Genomic DNA, 25501 nt, shown 5'->3' on the forward strand with positions numbered 1-25501 from the left:
TATATTGCTGTCAGATTCATGCTGTCAGATGTGAATCCACCCATTTTAACAGTCAAAATTACTAAATATTTGCAGTATTATATACATGTACAATGTATATGTATATTTTGTCCTGATTGGGTAAATATTCAGGTGAGCGATACAGGCCCTTTGGGTCTCTTGTTGTAAGAGGCATCTTGCAGGGTCGGGTGATCAGGCTTGTTGACTTGGTTGATGCATGTCATTGTATCCAATTTGCGTAGATCAATGCTCGATCGATCAATCGTAGATGATGTCAGTCACTGGATTGTCTGGTCTAGATACCAGGTCCAAGTTTGTGTAAGAAAAAATACATGTATTACCCTTGCTCTCACTCCGGAAATACTCGAAGTCAGACACTCGGTATGACGGTATGACACGCTTGCTCGTATGATGATCTCAATAACTTCATGAGTAGTGTGAGCTGCAGGGCAATGTGGCTGTATTTATTGAGTCTTTGACTAGCATGTGTTTCAAACATAAATGTGATACATGTGTATGTCTGGAAGAAGATTGGCAACTGCAGTGTTAGTGATGCTGTGATTGGGTACATATATCAGTGGTTGGAATATTAATCTCTGTGGCTTTATTCACACTTTGAACCTTGACCGTCCTCACAGTTACATGATTTTTGACAGGTACAATGAAGGCAGCGCGAGTTCATACAACCGTTACAATGAACTTCATCGTCCGCATCACAGCAATGACAGTAAACAAGATGCATATCACAGGTAACATTTTCAGTTGTGTCAAACAAGTTACAGAACACCCACAACTGGAAGGCTATGTTTTGCAAAACCCAACATCCATGACAGATTAAATATAGTCATAACAGAAAATCAGTGTTCTTCAGCCTCTTTTGAGTGGTATACTGAACAAAAACTGTAGGAGTCATAAATATTCTTGGAGATTTGCTTTTGTAGTGAAGACACACAATTTCATGACAATATCTAAAAAATATCAAGAATCCATGACTTTTTGTTTGTTCCTTGTATACATATTAAATCTTAAATGCCATTATTGTTTTCTTCTATCTGAAATTAGGGTGTAATAATTTACCATCATATTTCGTAGTTATCCGTCAAATGGCTGCATGGAATAAAATGATGTTGCAGATTGTAGCATTATACGCTCACTCATGCATTACAACCACATCTTCAGATGCTGTGATGAACTGGAATACTGCTCAAAGTGACATTAAACTCAGCTCACTCCACATCCTAGGCTAGCGATGGGGCGGACATTTCTCTGACACAATAACTGCCTGGTTTACATTGTAGTTGTCTGACTTCAGGTACAATAATGACCGGCACTCAAGCAGTGGGCGGAGCAGTCATCAAGGGGGATCAGGATACCACCGTCATGAATGGGGAGGAGGCGGTGGTGGCGGCGGCGATGGTCGCCAGTCCAACTACCGCTCAGACCACCACCGCAATGACCACTATCGTCCAGAATACGGCCACCACTACAGAGAACATGATGGTCACTACCAGAGACAAGGGGATGACTGGGGGACAAGGTCAGTTCAGCATTCCGGCCATATAAATTTATTTCTTTAAAGACTAGTCCAGAGGACTGGTGGAAACCTCATTTTGCTTTTCCTCACAATGTGTGGCTTGTCTTGCTTGAATGAGACAAATTATTTTACCATATTTACATCTATCAGTTTTATTCAGTTGCACTTAGCAGAAGAGTTGAAGCTTTGAGAACTGGTTCCAATTTATAGCCCTCAAATGCTACTTGTCGTTGAGGACTACCATCATTTTACTTGTTCACAGCACAGTCTAGTAGTGCAGGGCTTTTATCCCTTTCATTTATTTTCCTATTTACCCATATATCTTGGGTTCATCTCTAGTTGTAGTTATAAGAACAGAGTTCATCCATCAGCTTCTCAGTGGGAAAATGTTTCTCAAAAACTATTTAAGGTAGAGAAATGAGAAATTTTACACACCGATGTTACTGGTCATGATCTCAAATGAGTACGAAAATTGGTGTCTTAAAATCACACTTTACAGAGTTAGTGCCCTTGCTCCTTACTGGCTCAACTTGGCACTCGCTGCGTGAAATGGGGACATGTTTTCTCAGAAACTACTGAAGTTACATGAATGATAATTTGCATGCTTATCTAAGAGATCCTTGTCAAGACTGAGTTTGAAAATTGTGCCATAAATTATACTTTTCCAGAGTTACATCCCTTGCTACATGTTTTTAGATGCACAGTTAAGGCCCTTGATGAAGGTTATTTCTATTCAGTACATAGTGTCTGCAACGTGGAAAGTAAAATCAGATTTTCTCATGACAAAATGCCATCCCAGTGCTTGTCTCTTCTTAAGGATATATAGGACTCTTGTTTTATAGTAAACATTAACTTCCATGTGCCCTATAGCGGGGGATAGTGATAACGCAGTTTTCTTGTTTGTAGTGTCCTTATACATTGATTTTGAAAATGCCAAGCAATGTATGACTTTTCATACCTGTCTACTCAAATTCTTATTGTATGAGTTTTGATGTTTCTTCCCAACCGAGATTATTAGATGTTATTAGAAGTTATAAGATCACATGGTGATTGTACCAGCTATTGGCACCGACACAGTGTGTGTGTGTGTCAGAAGGTTTGGAAATATTTTTTCAAAGACTGACAGCTAGTAGCAAAATTACACATGAGCCTTGAATAAATTGAGTAAAAATAAGATATGCCCCAAACCACAGCTACCGTGTCATTTGAGACACCATTCTTTTAGGGCAAACACTGATGTATAAAATGTTGAACATGAGTTATTGAGTTTCAATAACAAGATCACTAATTTTTACAAGTGCTGAGATGTTATGGAGGCTCGCTACCATCAGACTATTGATTTATCTTCTCCAATAGACCTTCAAGGTGTAGGTAGTTGGTAGCTTCTTCCACTCGTTGAAACCATGGCTGTTTTATCCTCCAGAGCGGCCTGGTCAATCAACAACCTCTTGTTACTAATGAGGTGAGATGTATCAGGTTTACTTTAGTTATACTACCAAGCCTTTTGTTTCTCAACCTTGGAGCAAGGTTTTATTCACATGGGATTTTGTGGATTTTGCTTTCATACGTAGGGCTGAGATTTAAATTTTAAATGTTAAAAATCAGTAAACTCATTCTGTAGTGTCATCTGCAAATTATGTATTTGACTTTAATCACATTTTAATCTGTCATATTGTTGGGTAATACCCAAGTTCCTTCAGCCCTAAGTATGGAAATATCCTATTTTGGTCTTTGGTTTACCTTGTTTTGTTCAGAGGGCCTGGACTTGTGTGTATGGCAGGGATAATGGTGGAATGGTTGCTTTTGTTATCGTTGTAAGAATATCATAAATATGTTAAAATTCACAAATTTGTCATAACCTCATTAAAATGTGTCCGATCATAAGATTAGTGGTAAGCTGTGGAGGAATTCATGGTTACAGGGTTTCTAATACTGTGAATAAGGATAATGTGTAGCAGTCAATTTGTTGTGTAATACATTCTTATGTGCTTGTTAATACACAAAGTGTAAAATCAGAGCCAATGTTTCCTGGAGAGTAGGACCCAATACAGTTCCCTCAAATGTTTTCCTATGTTTCAGGAAGCGCAAGAGTGATGAGCATTCTGATCGACGTTCTCACAAAGACCCACGGCTTGACCAGAACCGTTCTTCCACCTCCGTGCACACTGAATCTAGTCAGTCCAAGCACTGATACTGGCTGTTGCTAGTAGATCTGACTCACAGAGCTGACTCAAGGACAGAGAACTCCGTGAGGAATGCCCTGTGTCTTGTGCTACGTGAGCTCAATATGGCGTTCCCACACAGGGTGCTTCCATGGTCGGGATCATTTTCTACCACATACATTCCTGCGGCCATCATGAGAGAAAGTTGATGTCACTTCCTTGGAGGGTTTAAATGTTGAGTGGTGTGGTAAATGCTGCCTTATATACAGAGAAACCAGTGAGAATGTGTCGTGCCTGTGTGTTGTGGGACTTGAGTGTGGCAGTGTCTTGACACCCTTGCTGTCCTCTCAGCAGCCAAGTATTCCTTGCTTCAGACTTGTGGACAATGTGTAGCAATTCAGCATCCAAAGATCTTCCAGTATTTTACTGATCACCTTTTCAAGAATGTCCATAATATACGAAGATCTGTTTAGAATCAGTCCCACACAGCATCTTCATTTGAATGTTCCCATGTTTGTGTTTCCCGAAGCCAGTACAGGGACTGTTGAAAGCTCAGAAGTTCTTAACACTGCCCATACTTGTATATTGAAACATAGATTTGACATGTCTCACGTCTTATACCTACCTGTTCATGGAATGAGTCAGCAGCCATGCAGTAGGGGTGTCATTGATTGGAATGTTTAGTATCAATATATTGATTCAAGCATCACAATCAAAGTGTCTAGTATCCCTATCTTGCAGTGATCTTGGAACTTCAGTAAATGGTTCTTAGATATGGTGAAACCTCAGTAGCCTGCACACCCTGCCTTCTAGACAATCTTGTTTGGAAAGTCTATTAGAATCCAAAGGAACAAGACACCCTATCAGTGATTTGGTCTTCTGGAACTGTGTTCATCCACGAGGCTTCATTGTACCTAAGAGACAGATACACTAATGCATCTGTCTAGTTGTAATATGAGCTCACACACAGGACATTAACTGTTCTTCCGTTCTGTCGCCATGGCACTTAGATCCTGCATCAACGTGACATGGTGAGGGCTGCGGTCCAACTCTTCCTTTGCTTATAGTAGCTGGTCAGAAGGATATGTTTTTTTCACTTTGCCAAAAAGCGCTTTATAGTGTTAAGTGTTACGAAGGCCAGAGATTGTTTCCAGACTTGTGCTGCAGATTCCTCACAAGAGAAATATTTCTCCCAGTTCGCTTTTTTGTTAAAACAAGTCAAGTAATGTGGTATATCTTAAGATTCTAAATGACTGATGAAACCAATACCAAAGGTGTATTTTGCCTTTTTGAGAAGTTATTGTATTCTCTTTTTATCTGAGGTCAAAAATGTATTTGCTGAGTAACAAATCGTCATCACCTTTGTTGATGTCTAGAGACATCTTAAATTGTTTGAAAGATAGTGTTATTTTCAGGCACAAGCTAAGAATCAAGGAGTACATGTAGAATTCTAAACTTCAGAACTTGAATCAGATCTACCAACTCTCACGTCTAATTTTATTGTATCAATTACATCTGAGAGAAAACTATTTCACAGTTGTTTGACATACACTTGACCCCTAAGTCATGTTGTTTGCACTTCATTTTGGAGAGAGTTTGGGCTTCACAAACGTGCAGCTTGTGTTTCACTTTTGTAAGCTCTTCATTTGCTGGACATATGGATAAGTTTGTATTTATTTTTAGCTCACCTGATAGAAAGTCAAATGAGCTAATATCTGGCCTGCTTGTCTGGTGTCAAGCATAAGTCGTCTGGCTTCAACATCTTGTAAAAACAACCTATATTGTAAAAGCTATTTATGGCCATTTTTTCCCAAAATGTAATGAAATTTGGCAATTTTTTAGTTAGTTGGGGAGTCAACACTACAGTCTCCTTATGATAAGTATTGTTCAAATGATTTAGACTTTTGTTAGTTTTTCCTCTTGCCAAAATATTTAAATATCAACACTGACATCAGCTTTTGTTGGGTGTCTCTCTTTGTTGACATTTATGTGTCCAGGTGAGCTACAGTGCTGTGACACTATTTTTGTATTTGATGATTTGCAGGATAAGGCCGTGGTATTTAATGTAAGAGAATGTTATGTTGGAAGGGAAAAGCAATGTAGATAAAGGAGATTTATTTTTTTGAAGTTTTGGTCACACTGAAGATGCACACTTGTCTTTCAGGCGCAATGGCTTTGTACAGATGTAGCACAGCATGACACAATGTGGACACATTGTTGCTGGTTGTTTTCACAGCAGCATGTGTAACAGCTTGTCAGGCTAGCTGAATAATTTTCACTTGGAGCACTTCAGTAAAATGTTGAGCAATACATAGAGTGAGCACCCAGAACCATTGCATTTGAACATGGGATACGTCGGGTGGGAAGATTGAACAGTTACATCTCAGGGTGTTGGTCATTATCCATAGTAACCATTGCTGCACATGAGTCAACATTCAACAGTCTTTTGAATGTAATGAAGACCTGTTTCTACAGTCTGTTCCTCGAGATATGCGTATGTCTTGTTACAAGAACTGTCTGAATCTCGTCTTGCATCACAATGACATTGAAGATATTCTTCCTGTTTACATATGTGTAGCACATCATATCATTGTCTATGCAAAGCGCATATTTCCATCATCATCGTCGTCATCGTCATCGTCATAGTCACCGCCATTACCACCCATGCTCATGGCATTACTTAACTGTGGCCTCACAGGATGCAGTTCTTTAGTTGCCCTTTCTGTTTTGGTTACTGATACGATTAATGGAGTTAGATGTTAATGATTGTGTATCCAGTGTTAGGATATGAGGAACATGTTAGACAAGGCTAACATGGACTGAGAGTTATGATGCTACAACATGGGTAATTCAAATGATAGTTTAAGGTCAAATATTAGATCTTTCACAGATAATGTGTTGGAATATGTTCAAATGTTTGTTACCATGGTGACTGTTGATAGTGCTCAGGCAGTACCAACACAGGTATCAGGTTGATCCTGAAGACTGTACAGATGTACAAATGGCTTAATTTATGATCAGAGCACATTTACTCTTTTTCGAAGTAATTTTACCATGAAATGCATATCCATGAAGCAACCATTCCAAGTCATCTTCCTGAGGCAAGGGAGTTAACGACTGTAAAACTCCAGTGGAAACTGGAGGTTTATATTCGGTTAATTCCCTTGCATCTGGAAGATGATTCCAAGTAAGTTCAAGTATTTTAATCCATGATCATCCCCATGTTTCCATGCATTTACCCAACACACCATGAATCATTTCCTGTATTTCACAGGCTTCATACATTGACATTGTTTGCGTCATTGTTGATCACATTGTCTTTCTCTGTACAATTTCAGTTGTTAAGTATTTGGTTTCTATATTTGATTTTGTTGACATCAGTTCCACTGTATGTTCAAATGCCTAAGAGTGAATTATGTTTGTGTATGAGGAAAGAAATGTGATAATGTACTGTGTGCTGTACAGTGTGTTAAATAACACAAAACTATCTGTAAATTGTATGTATGTATATAGTGTAAAATATGCAAAGTAATGAAAATAAAATTGTGAATTTTGTCCCTCTATTGTCTTCTGTATAGATGTTTGTTTCACAGTGTCTTCAAAGTTTAATCTTGGTATAGATTCAGGTTTCCATGAACAAAGGGATATATGGTATGATCGTGACATTCCAGGCTATCCTTCTAAAACAAAACACACGAAACCTGATTTTTGGCATGGAAAGTAACTGATTTACTGCACATCTGAACACTTGGTGAGTTATGCCACACTGGAAACAGGAAGGACCAGGGTCCTGAGAACTTGATATATCGTGTGTCCACTGTCTGTGTTACTGGCTGGCACCTCTTGGTCATGGACGAGTACAGGTACTTTGGGTGGGGACTGTTCCCCCCTGGCTGCTGCTAGCTCATTTTCCCGAGGCAAGAGAGTTAACTGAATGTATTCCAGTTTCCACCATTGCCGAACTAGGTCTTAATTTCTGGTCAATTAGATTCCACCTCTCATATCACTTACATTTGCTTTATACTAAATGATGGCCCCCCAGTGAAGACGATCTGATCGATAATCAAGATCTACCTTGTAATAAAATGGGACTTATTTCGCAAAGTGCATCAAATCATTTGGAAAATATCTGTTGACACTATGTTGATGGAACACATGCTTTGACTAATCCCGCAATTGACCACATTCTGCATGGCGTTACGAACCAGATGTCGATTTGTTACCTGATTTTGATTGGACTATGCATAGATTTGTTAGTCCAGCCAAAATATAACGCCATAATTCAAGCCCACTTCGGTTAAGGATGAAAACTGGACTTTCATAGTCCGTTAACTCCCTTCGATGCTCATGACATTAATCACTGGATTGTCTGGTCCAGACTCGATTATTTACAGACCGCCGTCATATAGCTGGAATATTGCTGAGTGCGGCGTTAAACAACCAACCAACCAACCAACCAACCCTTGCCTGGGAAGATGATGCTACATGGTATGAACACTTGCTGTTGAGGTTTTTGCTATCAGTGATGGAGATGGCTGATCACATCATCACCTTGCCACTGTTAAGTTTGTTAATGTCCTGAATGCACTTGGTGGCAAAATGTTCATGGCAGTGCACCCTGGCTTGCAGAAATCGTTGCTCATTGCTGAACCAAGCAGTTCTCCATCACTGGTTAGCTCTTCTTCTGTAGGCTTGACACCACTGGCGTGGCAATTGACAATGTTGGTGCGTTAAGACTACTTGGAGGCCCACCTCAAAGGCTGCTGATTTTGTGTACTCGTATCCAAGTGATTTAGTCCTATGAAGCGGTTCCTGAGTCATAGAATACCTTGGCTTCAGCCAGCTGCGGTTCTGCAGCTTCCAAACGTGCGATGATGATGTTCTGTAGTGCTTCGGTCGGTCATGGTTAACCAGCTGCTAACAACCTGTTGGAAACCCCTATTTTTCTAGGCATATGCATAATGTACATGTGCATCGATCCTGTTTTTCTGATCTTTTACATTACAGGTGGATTATGCATTTGGTCGTTGCTGCATTTTGATGATTCCAAAGACATTATTAATTTGCTTCCAGAAGACCTGTCCATACTCCATATATTGTTTATGTGGTGATGTCTTTCTTACATGTATAACCGCATCACCCAGTTTCTCTATGGGGTTTGTGAGTTCATGGAGTTGCACACAGTCAGTTCAGTCTGCTGTGCATGTTGCTGAATGCGGCATTTAACAACAAACTGTGTTATGGATATGAGCTAATCCGTGTATTGCAGAATAGAAAACTCAAATTGAAATATTTATGATTTTTACATCCAGGGATTTGTAGTTGAACCACTAAGTGCAGTTTTGTAGTCAAGAGGAAAATATTTATCCAGCCCAAAACAAACAATGGAACATTCTATAAAGAACAGTTCTTAATGTCCTTTGCAAGTCCAGGTATCTAACAAGGGAGATAATTCATCCTTGTGACCACTGGGAAGTGCAAAGGTCATGATTGCGTACTTCCTGTTTCGGCCCTGGACCATGTGTTTTGATTGACTGGAGGAATCCATGGAAGAGTTGTTGGTTAGAGGAGTGCTGACTTCAACACAGACTTGCACAAGTCTCTAAGGCAATAATTATTGGGTTAAAACATAATTTCTTTATTATATAAATAATAAGAACAAGTTGTCCTGTTTAATTATGAACTTTCATCATTGGTCTCTTATAATTACTAGCTAAACAAAACAGGTTACACTGGCATGGTTGGAGGATGGTTATATCAATATTGATGGATTTCATACTTTGTTAAATTTTGAAGACAAGTTGTGTATACACAAGTTCAGCAAGTGACTGTGGAATTTATATATATTTGAATTTAAATTTTTATTAAATTCCTAGGCAAGTCGAGATCAAACTCAACAAGGTCTGGTTTCCTTGATTTCACAACTCCAACAAATGACCATAGATGTCAATTGTTAAGTTATGAGGAGATGCTTTGTTACACCATGGTTTTGCTCAGTAATATGATCTGCATTATTTGTCCTCAAGATCATCTACCCCGACCCCTCAGCCCCCCGACTACCCTCGGTCCTCCCATCCTTCACTTCTTCAAGCCCTTGGAGCATGTAATAAAAGTACATCAGTGGACAGTGGGACCTAGGCTAACGCTTGGTCTATGAAAATGTTTCTTTAAAATAATTGTAATTTATTGTTTTCAAAAGAACCTTTCCTCCTCTGCTGTTGGAATCAAGGAAACTGGACTTGGTAAGTTTGTTGCCTAGGCTTTTGGTAGTGTATCTATCTATCTATCCATCCATCCATCCATCCATGTCCGTCCATCCGTCCGTCCGTCCATCCATCCGTCCGTCCGTCCGTCCATCCATCCATCCATCCACCCATCCATTCATCCATCCATCTACCACAGTCATGGCGCAGGACTAGGGAGACCACACAGAGCAACATGGGCATTGGACATGCAGGAATATGTGCTGCCATTTCTTATAAATAAATTGCAAATATGATGGAAAATAAAAACCAAAATCAAACCTCGAAAAGAAAACTATAAGTGTTCAAATACAATAAGATATCAGGAAAATAACTAGCCTACATTCCATTTGAAATCTTGATGTCAGGTTTTAAACTCTTCCATATTTTATTAAAAGATGGGTGAATTTATTTGTCTTAAAATTATTTTTCTCTTGTTTGCTAGTCACCTGTTGGTTATTAGTCATCAGCTGTCACCATGTGGCGTGACCCAGGGTAAGGAACAGCACAAGTCTGTAAATGGAATGTACTCTGGTAACTTCAAACATCACAATCTCAAACCCCAGCAAATTCCAACAACTGGAGGACATGGTACACACAGTTCCAGGGTGATAGTCATACTGTTACCATTACATCAAAGGGCAGTGCTACTACCACAGTTGGGACTAACAAGACTCATTTGACTACTACTGTGTTTGAAATGTTGTACATTTGTGATTTTCGAGGGTAAGATGTCTATGATACACATCAGCAATTGTGTATTATGCAAAAATAATTAAGTATTAAATCAAATTATATTTCGAAACAATAAAAGCATGTAGAAGTATTCTTTGAGTGCTGAATATTGCTGACTTACTATTTTCTATTGAAAATCAAACTTGATAAAATTATCTGAGAAGTGTAGTTTCTTTTGCCCCCAAAATAATAATAATAATAATAATAATAATAATAATAATAGTGGTGGTGATGATGATGATGATGATGTGAGGTGAGGTGAGGTGAGGTGATATTGGGTTTAACGTTGTGTCCAAGATTATTGCACTTATATAGCGACGTGCATGCACTGTGTGTGTTTGTGTGGCTGCTTGTACTAGTCCGAATGATGCCGATTTATAGTGCTACCTCACTGAGATACCATGCTGCAGTTTAACATGAATACCCCACTCAGACACAGTATACTGACTCCGAGCTGACCAGTCCTTGTTTGAGCCCCTTAATGCAAAGCGCCAGACAGGGTAACAACAAGTACCATCTTTTAACGTCTTTTGGTATGACGCGGTCGGGGATGATGATGATGATGATGATGATTTGTACAGCACCGAATCCATCCTTAAGCATGCTCAAAGCCCTGACATTCTTGTTTTCATGAATTGACCTTGTCAGGGGTAATTATTTGTATAATTTGTGATCCCAGTATTGGTGTCTCGAAATACTACTGCCCACACAATTCAGATCTCATATGCAGTATGTTTGTTGTATCCTTCATAACTCAATATTGTATATTCATCTTGGCCACAAGTTCAGTCTTTGATCTAATTTTGTCCCTCTTCTCAACCAGTCATGTGTGTATTTTGTGTACAGGGTGTTAATGAAGTCAGGATATACAGTAAAGTATGGTTATAACAAACCCAAAGGGACCACTTTAACTGGCTACCTTTGTTTGTTTGTTTGTTTGTTGTTGTTTAACACTGCACTCATAAATATTCCGGGTATATGAGTGTGGCCGAGTTGATTTTATTGCTATTTTGTAAATATTTTAGTAAAGTCTTTTAATTGTCTCGTTTCTGTTTTAGCCTGTTTCTGTCTCAAGCTAGATTACTTGAGCAGTATGAAAACAACAACAATTAGACTAGCTCCAGTACTTACATAACTACTAACATAACAATAGCCACTTTCACCTATACAGTCACCAACAGCACAAGCGTCTTGCTTTGTTTTCCTTCCCAGCTTCTGTGTTATGTAAGTAAAAGGTTTCTTCTGTTTTTTGCTGACTTTGCTAAATTAGTTGGTCACTTAAACTTGAAGGATATCAGTGGTTCTTTGGACTGGATTTCAAATCAGTGGACGATATATTTGTGTTCAGGATCTCTATAAGGTTAGTTTGTGTTTGGTTCATATTTATGTATCTTGTAGATATGTCTGTGTATTTAGTTTTATGAATTAGATGCATTAAGGTAATGCATTGATTGCTAATTATATATATTTTATAATATATCTATATATGTCAAACTGAAAATAGTTTAAAAACATAAACTAGTACTTCATCATAAGTATACATGTTATCTCGATATCTTCAGATATTCCATACCTTCCCTCTTAATTTGTTAAACACTTCAGTTAAATCTAAACTAAATCTATAATCTAATTTAACTATTAATCACTACTGAAATACCATCTAACTACATGTGTGAATGCAGTATGTATGTGTGTAGATTTTGATTGAATGGATACATATGAAAAGGTCATTTTACATGTTCTTAATTTTATTGGCCATTTCCTTTTTCTTATGCGGCCTTATTGTTTAAATTTGTTCTAGAATATGGCAATTGATGCCTGTGATCTGCCAACGCTGACATAGTTGCCAGCTCATTGCCACACAGTGGTAAGTTATGTGTACATTTTGCGTATATTGTGTTTATATTATGTTTATATCATGGCAATCTGTAGAGGCAGTATTTGTGTAACTGTCTTAAGTATTTCTATATGTAATTTGGCTTAAAACCACAAGGGTAAGTGTAATTACTGCTCAGCATGTTTGATACATTAATGTAAAATATCACGTGTAAATGTTTATAGTATGCATAGCATATTAAACTGGATGAGTCGTTTATACATTGGTGTGTTGATACTATGATATGTTTTATTTCATTTATTAGATATTTTCATTGTATTTTTAGAGTACAGAGTTCAGAAACAACTAGCGTGTGCGCAAATAAAATCAACTGTCAACTCACACCCCAGTAGCCTGTTCTGTGTTTACTGCACTAACCGGAGCCTTGCCCGCTACTACATGAGGGCGGTCTGTAAATAATCGAGTCTGGACCAGACGATCCAGTGATAAATATCATGAGCATCGATCAACGCAATTCGAATACGATGACATGCATCAACCATGTCAGCGAGCCTGATCACCCAATCCCGTTAGTCGTCTCTTACGACAAGGATGGGTTGCTGAGGACCTATTCTACCCTGCTCTTCACGGGTATCAACATGAACCTCTACTAACAGTAATATGTGATTGTTTTAGCTTAAGCTCTTTACCAGCCTGTCCATTGTACTTCATGACCCTACCCAAGGACGCAAAAATTGGGGGATTTTGTACAGAGATTAGATATTGGTTTCAGCTGCAGGTTCAAAACTAGATATACCGTACTCGACGTAATAAGCGCCCACGGCGTTATTTGCTAATATAATGGCTAGTGAACCATCCCAGTTAGCACCCTTTCCGATTGATCAATGTACACAAGACTTATTTATTCGTGTATAATACGCACTCGTTTGTTATATGCACCCTTAATAATGGGCAATTTAATTCTCGAAAATATATCTATCGTGTATAATACACGCAGATTCTTTTATTCAAGAATTTTCAACCACAATGTTTTTTGGTGATAAAATCACAGCCCTCCCCACCTCGAAGATCAAATGGTAGGTCCCTCAGATACCCTCCCCACCCCGAAGTTAAAATGGTAGGTCCCTCAGATACCCTCCCCCGCCTGCCCAGCACCCCCTTCGTCGAATAAAGGGGATGCTCAGTTATAAAGTAGCATCGTGTGTTTTCTGTGCGTGAAATAATTTTGTTTCTGTGTTGAAAGTTCTGTGGACTGTTGGAAAATTATCAGTGTCAGACTTTGAATGTACGTTTGTATTGTATAATATACTGACAGAATAACATTCTGCCAGATGAAGTTAAACGTACTTTGAAGTTTAATCATTTCCAATTATATTTCCATTCCCTTCAGTATCTGCATGTATGGCCTTGGAAATATACCCGTACAGATAGCCATGTATGTTGTACGATCTCAGGGACGGGACGTAAACAGCAGAACGCATGTGGCATGTTTAGCTTCGCGTTATCTCCCTTTGTAACTTCCCGCCTCCTGGACCCTGTGTGGAGTCTTTCCAGACAAAGCGAACACTACACGTGGCTGTTGTCCTTGCACCATGTTCTTTTTATCAGTTTCAGGATAAAACGGATTTTATGAAAATATCGTGTATTATCACAATTAATACGAAATATCACCTGAAATATCTAAGTTAGTAGACTAGTTTGATGCTTTTGTTTGAATATTTCCGCGAAGCGTTATGGATCGAGGACACCAGAGTGAAAGTTATGGACTGGTTGTACTAAGCGTGACTGGAGCCATTTGAAAGCATACTTACCTGGTACGGGAGGTTACCGTGATCCGCAAGGCGGTCCTCCCAGGGCGAGGCCTTTCCATTGCACATCGGTTTGGCTGACCCCTGCGATCACCCCAAATGCGGGTGACTCGAGTACGTAATTTATATGTGTGGGGGTCTGCGTTCGCGCTAACCCCTGATAATCAAAGGAAAAATAGAACTTGACTCTTACACTTCAAATGAGGACTTCTTGCTGTTCATTTCCTTGATATTTTGCCGTTTTTTCATCACACATCACACCAGGGATGTACCTAATAAATTAAACTCGAATGGGCGACACTTTTAAAAATGAGAATTTATTGATATAAGTCCTCGTAGGTGGGCATGACCAATGTTGTAACAGACCACGTGTCTGTTCGTGAATGTGAAGGGGTCTGCGTTCCGCGCTAATTTGCTGATCAAATATAAGAATAGAAGTCTTTCTACCTGACATTGTGTTCCACAAGTGGTTCAATCATTCATTAACTTTTACAATTTTGTAACTATATATTAAATGTCAAACACAAAAATGCACTTCCTTTAATGTTCTTCACTATCAGTATTTTGTTTGGTCCTCAGCACACTGAGTATACCAGCTTTGATACGATGGTCATTGAAATTATTCGACGAAAAACACTTTTCAAAACCATTTATATAATATATATTTCTAAGGGTGGCATTCAGTCCAAATTACTTCCAAATAACATTCTGCCAGATTAAGTTGAACGTACTTTGAAGTTTAATCATTTCCAATTATATTTTCATTCCCCTAAGTATCTGCATGTATGGCCTTGGAAATATACCCGTACAGTTAGCAATGTGTGTTGTACGATCTCAGGGACGGGACCTAAACAGCATAACTCATGTTCAGCTTCGCGTTATCTCCCGTTGTAACTTCCCGCCTCAAGCTCCTTCCCAGCGCGTGACACCTTCGTTACACTCTCGGTAACATCGCTGCCACCAGTGTGGGCGCGGCCATTACAAGAATCTTGAAATTTGCCCTCTAACCCCAAATTTAGTAACGTTAATACTTTTGTTTATGTCTTTGGGAATGCCATCATATTTCATTTTGAAAAGGTTTACGACTGACCATGTTTTCCAGATGAAGTTACTTTGTTGTTTTAATAATCAGATTGGTTCGAGATTGCAGACAAACGGAAAATCAACAGACTTCTCCCTTACATTCTTACCATATTATTTACATGATAGTTTTAATGAAATAGAACTTCAAATTGACAAACAAAGAAGAGTAATTTAGCAGGGGTAAGTGTATTCGGTGTCACGACAGTCGTCACTTGTTTGTAAACATAACGGTCATTCGGTTGCGAGTTCAACTCCAAGCATGGTTGGGGCCACCTATCACAGTGGGGAGTTTTGCCTGGTGGCAGCGATAGTATAGAGAGAGCTCCGCGAACGGGCTATCGCTGTGAGGAGCCTGCTTCCCGCCTCCTGGACCCTGTGTGGAGTCTTTCCAGACAAAGCGAACACTACACGTGGCTGTTGTCCTTGCACCATGTACTTTTTACCAGTTTCAGGATAAAACGGATTTTATGAAAATATCGTGTATTATCACAATTAATACGAAATATCACCTGAAATATCTAAGTTGGGAGACTAGTTTGATGCTTTTGTTTGAATATTTCCGCGAAGCGTTATGGATCGAGGACACCAGAGTGAAAGTTATGGACTGGTTGTACTAAGCGTGACTGGAGCTATTTGAAAGCATACTTACCTGGTACGGGAGGTTACCGTGATCCGCAAGGCGGTCCTCCCAGGGCGAGGCCTTTCCATTGCACATCGGTTTGGCTGACCCCTGCGATCACCCCAAATGCGGGTGACTCGAGTACGTAATTTATATGTGTGGGGGTCTGCGTTCGCGCTAACCCCTGATAATCAAAGGAAAAATAGAACTTGACTCTTACACTTCAAATGAGGACTTCTTGCTGTTCATTTCCTTGATATTTTGCCGTTTTTTCATCACACATCACACCAGGGAAGTAAGTACCTGATAAATTAAACTCGAATGGGCGACACTTTTAAAAATGAAAATTTATTGATATAAGTACTCATAGGTGGGCATGACCAATGTTCTAACAGACCACGTATCCGTTCGTGAATTACACTGCGTCCGCGCCAAACCCTGATGATAAAAAAAAAGGAATAGAAGTCATTTCTACCTGAAATAGTGTTCCACAAGAGTTTCCCACTGATCAGGCAGTGATTTCAATCATTTATTAAATTTTACCATTTTGTAAATATATATTAAATGTCAAACACAAAAATGCACCTGGTCGTCGTTTAATGTTCTTCACTATCAGTATTTTGTTTGGTCCTCAGCACACTGAGTATACCAGCTTTGATACGATTGTCAATGAAATTATTCGACGAAAAACACTTTTCAAAACCATTTATATAATATATATTTCTAAGGGTCGCATTCAGTCCAAATTACTTGAAATTACAAGTTACTATGTTCAATGACTTTTCATTGATAGAATCTGTGCGAAAGATAATTTGCTGAGAACGTCCTTTGTTCTGGTATTAGGAAGTGTGCGGTAATTGTGTTTGGTGTTTGGTGTTTGGGTAAGACGCACCTGTATATAACGTGTTCTTTCGTCTCATATATTGACTACCCGTGAAGATTCGGGTTAGAATAGGTCTTCAGCAACCCATGCTTGCCGTAACAAACGACTATCTGGTGGTGGTGTTATATTTTAAGGGTGACGTGAGTCAACAGAAGGCGTATTTATGCCCCAAAATATTGACTTATTAAGAATCACAAAGTATTAAATTGCCAAATAGACAGTACGAAGTCGTTAAGATAACATATAGGAGACGTCAGCATACATATACATGAAAAATAATGATGGGAAAGAGAAAGAAAAGACAGAAGAATAACCACCGCTTCATGATATGGATTAAAAACCTAAAGCAGACTATTTCGTTTCTGAAAAAAAATACTCGTTCAATAAAAAAGCACTAGATCAACATTAATGGAATGTTAAAAGGATTTAAAATCATTCAAATAAATCTGTTTAAGCCATCTGAGGGCCTGTCTAAATGGCATCATATTTTTCACATAGAGTCAAAATCTACAAGTGTCCGTTGCATATGACCTGTGACCTGCCAAACTAAGTGCCTGGCTGAAGTTACCTCCCTTAGACCGCAATACGGCCCCTTTCGTCAAAGTAAATACCAAATACAGTAGTCTTTTGGAGTCACGTGATATTGAAGCAGAAATTGAAATTGTTAAGAGGAAAATATTCTGAAGTTCTCGGTAAAAAGAAATTGCTACAAAAATACATTGTTCCAAGATGCTTTTCAAAAAGTATATTTAGATTCATTATTTTAAATGAAATATATCTGGTTTTGCCGATGTATATTTTGCAAATGCACGCAGATTCTATTATATTATTAAACATGAATAGAAGTGTACAGATCTGTCAAAATACAGCGTCCGTGTTTGCTTTCTTCAATTCAGCACATTCCGACATATGATTTTAGATTTTAGTGCAAGTGTAGAACTTCTGTTTTCTGTTTGTAAACTCACGCGTGACATTACTAGTTGTAGATCCGTAGGGATTCCGGTTTGGAATAGCCCGCAGCAACCTATGTTTGTCGAAAGACGCGAGTTAATGGTCAGGCTCCGTGACTTGGTTGATTGTATATCGTGGATCGTTGTTTTTAATATCAATCACTGGATTATCTGGTCCAGACTCGATTATTTACACACCACCGTCATATGGCTGGAATATTGCTGAGTGCGACGTTTAACAACAAACAACAACTACAACACTTCCAGTTTTATAATTGTTTCTGTACTCAGGTTGATCTGGAAACGTAGGTTAAACGATCACACGAACGGCGAGAGACCAACAAAACTCTGTACAGGGCATAAACGACAAGCTCTTTAGCAGCGCGTGCTCCTGCGTTACCCTCCCGGTCTCATCGCTACCACCAATGTGCAAGAGGCCATGACAAGAATCTTGAAATCTGCCCTTTTAATCCAAATGTAGCATCTTCCCGGGGCAAGGGAGTTAACTGACCATAAAAGTCCACAAACTGGACGTATATAGTCAGTTAACTCCCTTGCCTGGGGAAGATGAAACTCAGAGACGATATATCGGTATGTGGTCTCTGTGCAAATGTAGTGACACTAATGTTTTTGTGTATATCTTTGGCAATGCCATCATAGTCAATTTGAAAAGGTTTACGATTGATTTCCTTTTCCCGGGCGGATTGACGTTTTGTTTTTTATAATCAGAATGGTTCGAGAGTGCAGAAAAACGGGGGAAAACACCCAACTTCTCCCTTATATTCGTACTATACTGATTACATGATTACATAGAATTCAAATTGACAAACAAAGACAATAATTCAGCTGGAGGCAGAGTATTCGGCGTCACGACAGCCATCACAGCGGGTCCCTTGCATGTTTGTGGCCGCATATTACAGAGGGGAGCTGTGACTGATGGGAGACGAACAAGCTGTCGCTATGAGGAGCTTTGTTATCGCGCTGTTATTGCCGCTTACTGGGCCTTGTGTAGACTTGATTAAGTCTCTAAGGCAAAACTTATTATTTCACTTCGTAATTTGTAGATTATATATATAATACGAACCATTTGTCCCGATTAAAGACTAGCGTCCTTATTCTGTTTATCTAGACTAGCCTATCATAAGGATAGAATTCTTATACATCCATGGATTTATTATTCAGTGAAGCCTTGGAGCAAGGCTAGACCCACGTGGCTGTTATCCTGTACCATGTATCTTACCATAATTATCATGATGTGACAGAGTTTATGAAAATATCATGTTTTATCACAATAAACAATAAATACCAATTGAACTATCCATATCAACAAAATAATTAGAGGCTTTTGTTTGAATATTTCCGCGAAGCGTTATGGATCGAGGACACCAGAGTGAAAGTTATGGGCTGGTTGTACTAAACGTGACTGGAGCTATTTGTAAGCATACTTACCTGGTACGGGAGGTCACCGTGATCCGCAAGGCGGTCCTCCCAGGGCGAGGCCCTTTCCATTGCACAACATCGGTTTGGCTGACCCCTGCGATCACCCCAAATGCGGGTGATTCGAGTACGTAATTTATATGTGTGGGGGTCTGCGTTCGCGCTAATCCCTGATAATCAAACAAAGAATAGACCTTCCCTAATTTCTGAAACTGGTCACTTGAGGAGAATGTCTTGCTGACTCCTTCATATTTCGTCCAATTCTGCTATGTGCGTACCAGTAAACTACCAATTCAATAGATGACTCACTTTTAAGAATGAGAATTTATTGATACATGTATAAGTACTTATAGGTTGGCATAATGTGTTGTTACAGAGACAATATGTATGGTATATGGTTGTAAGCTGTTAATGCACTTCTACCTGAAACTCCGATCTCGTAAAGTATTCTTCACACAACTGTGTTCCACAAGGTTTCGCTTCATATACAATATTGCTGAGTGGGGCGTTAAACAACAAACAACATACAAACTCATGCACACTGATGCGTCTGGGATACGTTTATAAAATAAAATAAATAAAAATTATAAAATGAATGTATACTATTTTTGAACTTCCAACTTACAAGTGCTCCCGATGAATACTGTCTCCAAGTAAAGTATTGCTTGTGTCGAGTTCGTAATTAATGTTTTGTGGTCTGTTTCAGTTGATACATCAGTTGAATACGTGGCACGGTAGATCTCTGTAGAACATTTACACAACCATGCATACCCAAAAATGCAAATAAACTTTGTGCATTGTCAGCACACTTACCTGATGATCTATCTGAAGATTCGAATCGCCCTCGAATTATGGTTTCATCCTAATTGAATTCAAATTAATTCCGGCCTCTATTAAAAAAAAATTGATTTTGTTTGTTTCACTAAAACTTAGGCCCTGACAGATAATCTACATCTGTTAAGAGTACAGCCGTTGGTTGAAGTTTTATTGGACAACTATGACCAATCTGCTATGAACATCCTTATCCTCGTAAAATGAACTAACCGTGAAGACCCGGGGTAGAATAGGTCTTCAGCAACCCATACTTGCTGTAAAAGGTGACTGTGCTTGTCGTAAGAGGCGACTAACGGGATCGGGTGGTCAGGCTCGCTAACTTAGTTGATGCATGCCATCGTATCTCAATTGCGTGTATCGATGCTCATGATGTCAATCACTGTCTGGTCCAGACTCGATTATTTCAAGACCGTCGTCATATAGCTGGAATTGAGAGCGGCGTTGAACAACGAACAAACAAACCATTCGTAAAATAAAATCAGGTGTAATATTATTTTGGAACCAAACGCTTTGAATATTAAATGATTTCGCATGGAAAGATGTTACCAAAGACAACGAGGAACAGCTTTTATGTAAGCGAAACATGGACATTTTAGAAACAGGACGAGTCATAATTTCATCTGGCGTATGTTGCGTTAAATGGAGTTGTCTCCCCTTGACCACAAGTTGTCATGAGCAGGTTTTCAACAGCTGACGACCATTTTACATTAACGATAGTTGCCCCGAGTTACAATTAGTACACTTCGGATTTATTCATTTAAAGTGATTTATTACAGCTAGTTTCAATTATCCTATAAATCGAAGAACGTGCATGCTCATAAATGACGTATTCTTTTCAAAGCTAGGGTCACGTGAAGCGTCAACATTGATGCTTAATGGCATTCTTCCCAGAGTCACAGTTTGCATGAAGTATGACAGTGAGGGTTTGTCCTACCAGCCAGGACCTGCTATGGAAGCACATTGTTCAACGTCAAGTGTCTTCTCATTAACAAGCGAACACCAGAAACGTCAGTGGAAGCAACGCTCCATAACAGGACGCTTTCTCAACAACTCATTTACAACGGGAACATGTAATTTGCAGTTTTATCAAAACATAACAGATCTCGTAACACGCTGTTACAATAACCATTTCTAATTCAATTTTTCAGAACAAATGGACGCGATGAACAATCTAATTTATTTGTTTTAAAAGACATAAATAAACGGTATGACGGGTTTGAAATCCTCAACCGCCTCTCGGCCCGCGTAATGAGGCTGAAGGTTCCACGAAGGCTGTTTTTTATGGCCACTCTTAGGGACAAGTCAACATTCGACTATCATTATAGACCATTAAAAACACTGTTCTCGCAGATTCCTTCGGCTAATTGGGCAGTTTGTTTACTTTTCCAAGTTTTACAATTTAACGAAGCGTTTAAAAGTGGCAGATTTGAACTTCACTGGTCTCTGCGTGAGGTTATCAAAACTACAAGCTCTCAATTCCGCATGCATCTCGTGCTGGGCGAGATAACACGACTGAGATACAACAGCTTGGGTTGCTATTGACATTATCGGTTCGTGGTCGTGACGCGATGACAATGTATTGTAAATACACAAATGTTTACCAATTTGAGACAGATCAGACATTTTTAGAGACACCATTGGCCATTCAAACGATTTAAGTTCGTCGAAAAGGATTTGAGGCACAAATGCCATTTTCATCGCAAACATCATTTATGCTGAGCCGTCAAAACAGTAACTATTAGTGTCTCATCCTCTAAAGTAATGGCTGGTCTTCCCTTTGCTTGTCGGTGACATGTACTATATATGATAGGCCTAATCCCAGTTTTTGAATCCTTAGTGTTATAGCACGTTCATCCATTGATACACGTTCGTCTTTTTCTAAAATGAACTTTGAACAGTATATTAACCTATAACACGAGGCAGGTGTTTATAAGACGCCCAAAGTGACGCAGGTATTCGGATCCAGGCACGACTAAGGGCCACAACTCTACAAGCGTGTACTTCATTCTCTAATACACATTATTCACTGTAATTTAAGGTGAGGTGAGGTGAAATTGGGTTTAACGTCGCGTCCAAGATTATTGCACTTATATAGCGACGTGCATGCACGTGTATGTGTGTGTGTGGCTACTTGTACTAGTCCGGACTGATGCCGATTTATAGTGCTAGCTCACTGAGATACCATGCCGTAGTTTAACATGAATACCCCACTCAGACACAGTATACTGACTCCGAGCCGACCAGTCCTTGTTTTAGCCCCTTAATGCCGAGCGCCAGACAGGGTAACAACAAGTACAATCTTTTAACGTCTTTTTGTATGACGCGGCCCGGGATCGAACCCTGGACCTTCCGCTCTCCGGGCGGACGCTCTACCACAAGACCACGAAGGCGGTCTGTAATTTAAGGAATGTACAGTCACCAAGTCTTTAATGTTCACTCGGCGGGCGGGGATAATGTATGTGGAAATCAGATGATAACATGAAATGAAACTCGATGTAAAGTAGAGCAACAAGACTTCAGAACCCGAATGCACGCACAGTGTTATTTCTTGGCTATTAACTTTCATAACAACTCCCATTACGTCAGAACCCGTGAGGATTCCGGGGTAGAATAGGTCTTCAGCAACCCACCCTTGCCGTAAAAGGCGACTATGCTTGTCGTAAGAGGCGACCAACGGGATTGGGAGGTAAGGCTCGCTGACTTGGTTAATGCATGTCATCGTATCCCAATTGCGCGGATCGATGCTCATGATACCAATCACTGGACTGTCTGGTCCAGACTCGATTATTTACAGACCGCCGTCATATACCGTATTCGACGCAATAAGCGCCCAGGGCGCTCTCAAAATTACAAATAGGGGCTCTTATTAGAATATTATTTTGGTGGAAAAAACAGAGTTGAAAGATAAATTTCGTGGTTTATGCTGACAGCCTGAAATGTTTATGTACGACAGATATATTTTTCCAGAATTCAATTGCCCATAATGAAGGGTGCATATAACACACGATTGCGTATTATACGCGAATATAAAAGTCTTGTGTACATTGATCAATCGGAAGGGGTGCTAATTGGGATTGTTCACTAGGTAATATGTAAGCAGTTATCGCCATGGGCGCTTATTAGAGCGGGGCGCTTATTACGTCGAATACGGTAGCTGGAATATTGCTGAATGCGGCGTTAAAAACAACAAGAACAACAAAAACCCATTACGTCAGACTCTTGGTGTATTAATTGTAATGTTAGTTATGTGAATGTTAAAGCCATCTATTTTGGAAGTGTTCCTGTTGCGGAGACCTCTTGAGGTGGGTTAAGATGGTGGAGAAAAAAGGACTGACATTATTTCAACACTTTTATACAGCTCGTGTTTTAAGAAATTGTAAATGTTAAAGTTATGTTAATCTTTGCCGTGTATCTGTGTGGTGTTTGATATTATGTAAAGGATGACATGTTTTAACATACAGTAAACTACGTTTATAACGAACACGCTTATAACGAACTGACCTATATAACGAACTTTGTTTTTAGTCCCGACCATTTGTTGTACAGTTAAGTACGGTTATAACGAACTCAAAGGGACTACTAATTCTAGTTCGTTATAACCGTAGTTCGTTATAAGCATATATACAGCATAACTACAGCAAATAGTCGGGACCAAACAGGTAAGTTCGTTATATCCGTCAGTTCGTTATAAGCGTGTTCGTTATAACCGGAGTTTACTGTATATATGTTGTATGTATGCTTATAACGAACTACGGTTATTACGGACAAAAAAAAGTGGTCCCCTCGAGTTCGTTTTAACCGTAGTTTACTGTACAGAATTTTCTTGTAATACATAACTGAAATTGAAGGGGCAATTTAAAATATAAACGTACTCCATCAGACAATTTGGCAGTATATGTTAGTCATCCCAAAGTTTGTTTTGTTTTGTTTCGTAAGATATTATGTCAGGCCAATTATGCACGTCACCCGGTGTCAATGAGTCAGAACACGTGTGACCCGTATTTCATCAATGTATCAAGGTCATTCTCGTTTCTGTCAGGGGGCACGGGTGGCCCAGTCGACTAAGGCGCCGCGATTTGCTGTGATTGTGGGTTCGAATCCCGGTTCTGCCCGATTATGTTTCTAGGTTTGTCAGCACCGTGGTCGTGGGTTTCACCGAAATGGTAAACGTCTGACACCTGCATCACTTCGGGCTTTCCTCCCACATTAAGGTGACACCCCGTGATATAACTGGAATACTGTTAAAAGCGGCGTTAAACCCAACTCACTCACTCTCGTTTCTGTCGGATGTGATAGTATGAGTATGGTTTTACGCTGCTTTTAGCAATATTCCAGCAATATTACGGCGGGGGACACCAGAAATGGGCCTCACACATTGTACCCATGTGAGGAATGGAACCCGGGTCTTCGACGTGACGAGCGAACGCTCTCACCTCAAAGGCTACCGGATATGATAGAACGTTTGATCTATATTCTGTATGCATCAGGTGCTCAGGTTTTGTCTTCGATCCGTTAAATGAATGATTTCTTTCTTTTAAAAAAATATCAGGTTCCACATATTTTGTTTTCGATCTGAAAACCCCCCACGCATGATGCATATTTGATCTCCACACGCTGTGTTAACGACGTCCACCCCTGTATAACGGTATTCCATCCTACGTGTTGTATGTAATAGCATGTTTTGTGTGGTTATATCCCGACATCGCGTGTTTATCTGACGTACGTTCATTTACTGCTTCATGGCATCTTAAACGCTTGTTGTGATAACAGTAATCGAGAATGTTCTGGTCCTATAATACTGTATGGTATCGCATGTGTTTGATGTCATAACTACCACGTGTATACTTACCACTGCAGCTCGCCCTACATCTCCATCAGTGATCATAACATCCACATCTTTGTTGATAACTTACATTCTGTTACCACATACGTTTTGCACTCAGTCACACTTTAAAACATTCTCAGCACGTCCGTATTTTATGTATTTCATTTTTATATTATACTAAATTATTACTATCATCATCATCATCATCACCATCATCATCATCACCACAACCACCACATCATCATCATCATCATCATCATCATTATTATTATTATTATTATTATACTGTGTAATGTTTTCATAACCAAATACGTTGTGATGTGCGTGAACTGTCACTGCAATTGGCACGGATGTGCGCGCTGTGAAGAGTTGCCTCCCTTGGCTGGTTAATCTTCAGCCTGTGTTACTTTTGGCGTTCTTTCCTCAACCATTAAGAGGGACAGATTGTTCTTTCTCTTCCAGTCTTAGCCGAGTTGTAATTAGTGCTATACGCGAGACTGAGACATGGTCTCTATTCATTAAGGTTATCATTAATTGCTAGATCCATGTAAA

At 39.4% G+C, this 25501-nt stretch overlaps 1 protein-coding gene, 1 long non-coding RNA gene and 3 other non-coding genes across 12 annotated transcripts in view; all 5 read left to right on the plus strand.

Annotated features, from left to right (window-relative positions):
* The window catches only part of LOC124136925 (chromodomain-helicase-DNA-binding protein 1-like), a 45452-nt gene extending 38201 nt beyond the window's left edge, over nucleotides 1-7251 (plus strand). For 7 of the 8 annotated variants that reach the window (XM_046502991.2, XM_046502997.2, XM_046502998.2 and 4 more), the window contains 4 exons: nucleotides 657-749; nucleotides 1313-1537; nucleotides 2958-2996; nucleotides 3614-7251. In XM_046502991.2, the coding sequence (XP_046358947.1) occupies nucleotides 657-749; nucleotides 1313-1537; nucleotides 2958-2996; nucleotides 3614-3725 (469 nt within the window). In that variant the 3' untranslated portion in view covers nucleotides 3726-7251. The remainder of the gene's footprint in view (nucleotides 1-656; nucleotides 750-1312; nucleotides 1538-2957; nucleotides 2997-3613) is intronic. The other variant, XM_046502993.2, reaches the window with a different exon arrangement.
* A 4713-nt stretch (nucleotides 7252-11964) lies between these two features.
* LOC125372490 lies at nucleotides 11965-12955 on the plus strand. The gene is made up of 3 exons (XR_007218157.1): nucleotides 11965-12033; nucleotides 12475-12540; nucleotides 12836-12955. It is a non-coding gene; the product is annotated as an uncharacterized LOC125372490 (long non-coding RNA).
* A 1358-nt stretch (nucleotides 12956-14313) lies between these two features.
* LOC124136999 lies at nucleotides 14314-14478 on the plus strand. Its single transcript, XR_006861466.2, has one exon. It is a non-coding gene; the product is annotated as a U1 spliceosomal RNA (small nuclear RNA).
* Nucleotides 14479-16042: 1564 nt separating this feature from the next.
* On the plus strand, nucleotides 16043-16207 carry LOC124137000. The gene has a single exon (XR_006861467.2). It is a non-coding gene; the product is annotated as a U1 spliceosomal RNA (small nuclear RNA).
* A 3087-nt stretch (nucleotides 16208-19294) lies between these two features.
* On the plus strand, nucleotides 19295-19463 carry LOC124137001. The gene has a single exon (XR_006861468.2). It is a non-coding gene; the product is annotated as a U1 spliceosomal RNA (small nuclear RNA).
* The last annotated feature ends 6038 nt before the right edge of the window (nucleotides 19464-25501 follow it).

The sequence above is a fragment of the Haliotis rufescens genome, unplaced genomic scaffold, assembly GCF_023055435.1.
Source record: "Haliotis rufescens isolate VD_foot unplaced genomic scaffold, xgHalRufe1.0.p SCAF_1, whole genome shotgun sequence".
Taxonomy (NCBI): Eukaryota; Metazoa; Mollusca; class Gastropoda; order Lepetellida; family Haliotidae; genus Haliotis; species Haliotis rufescens.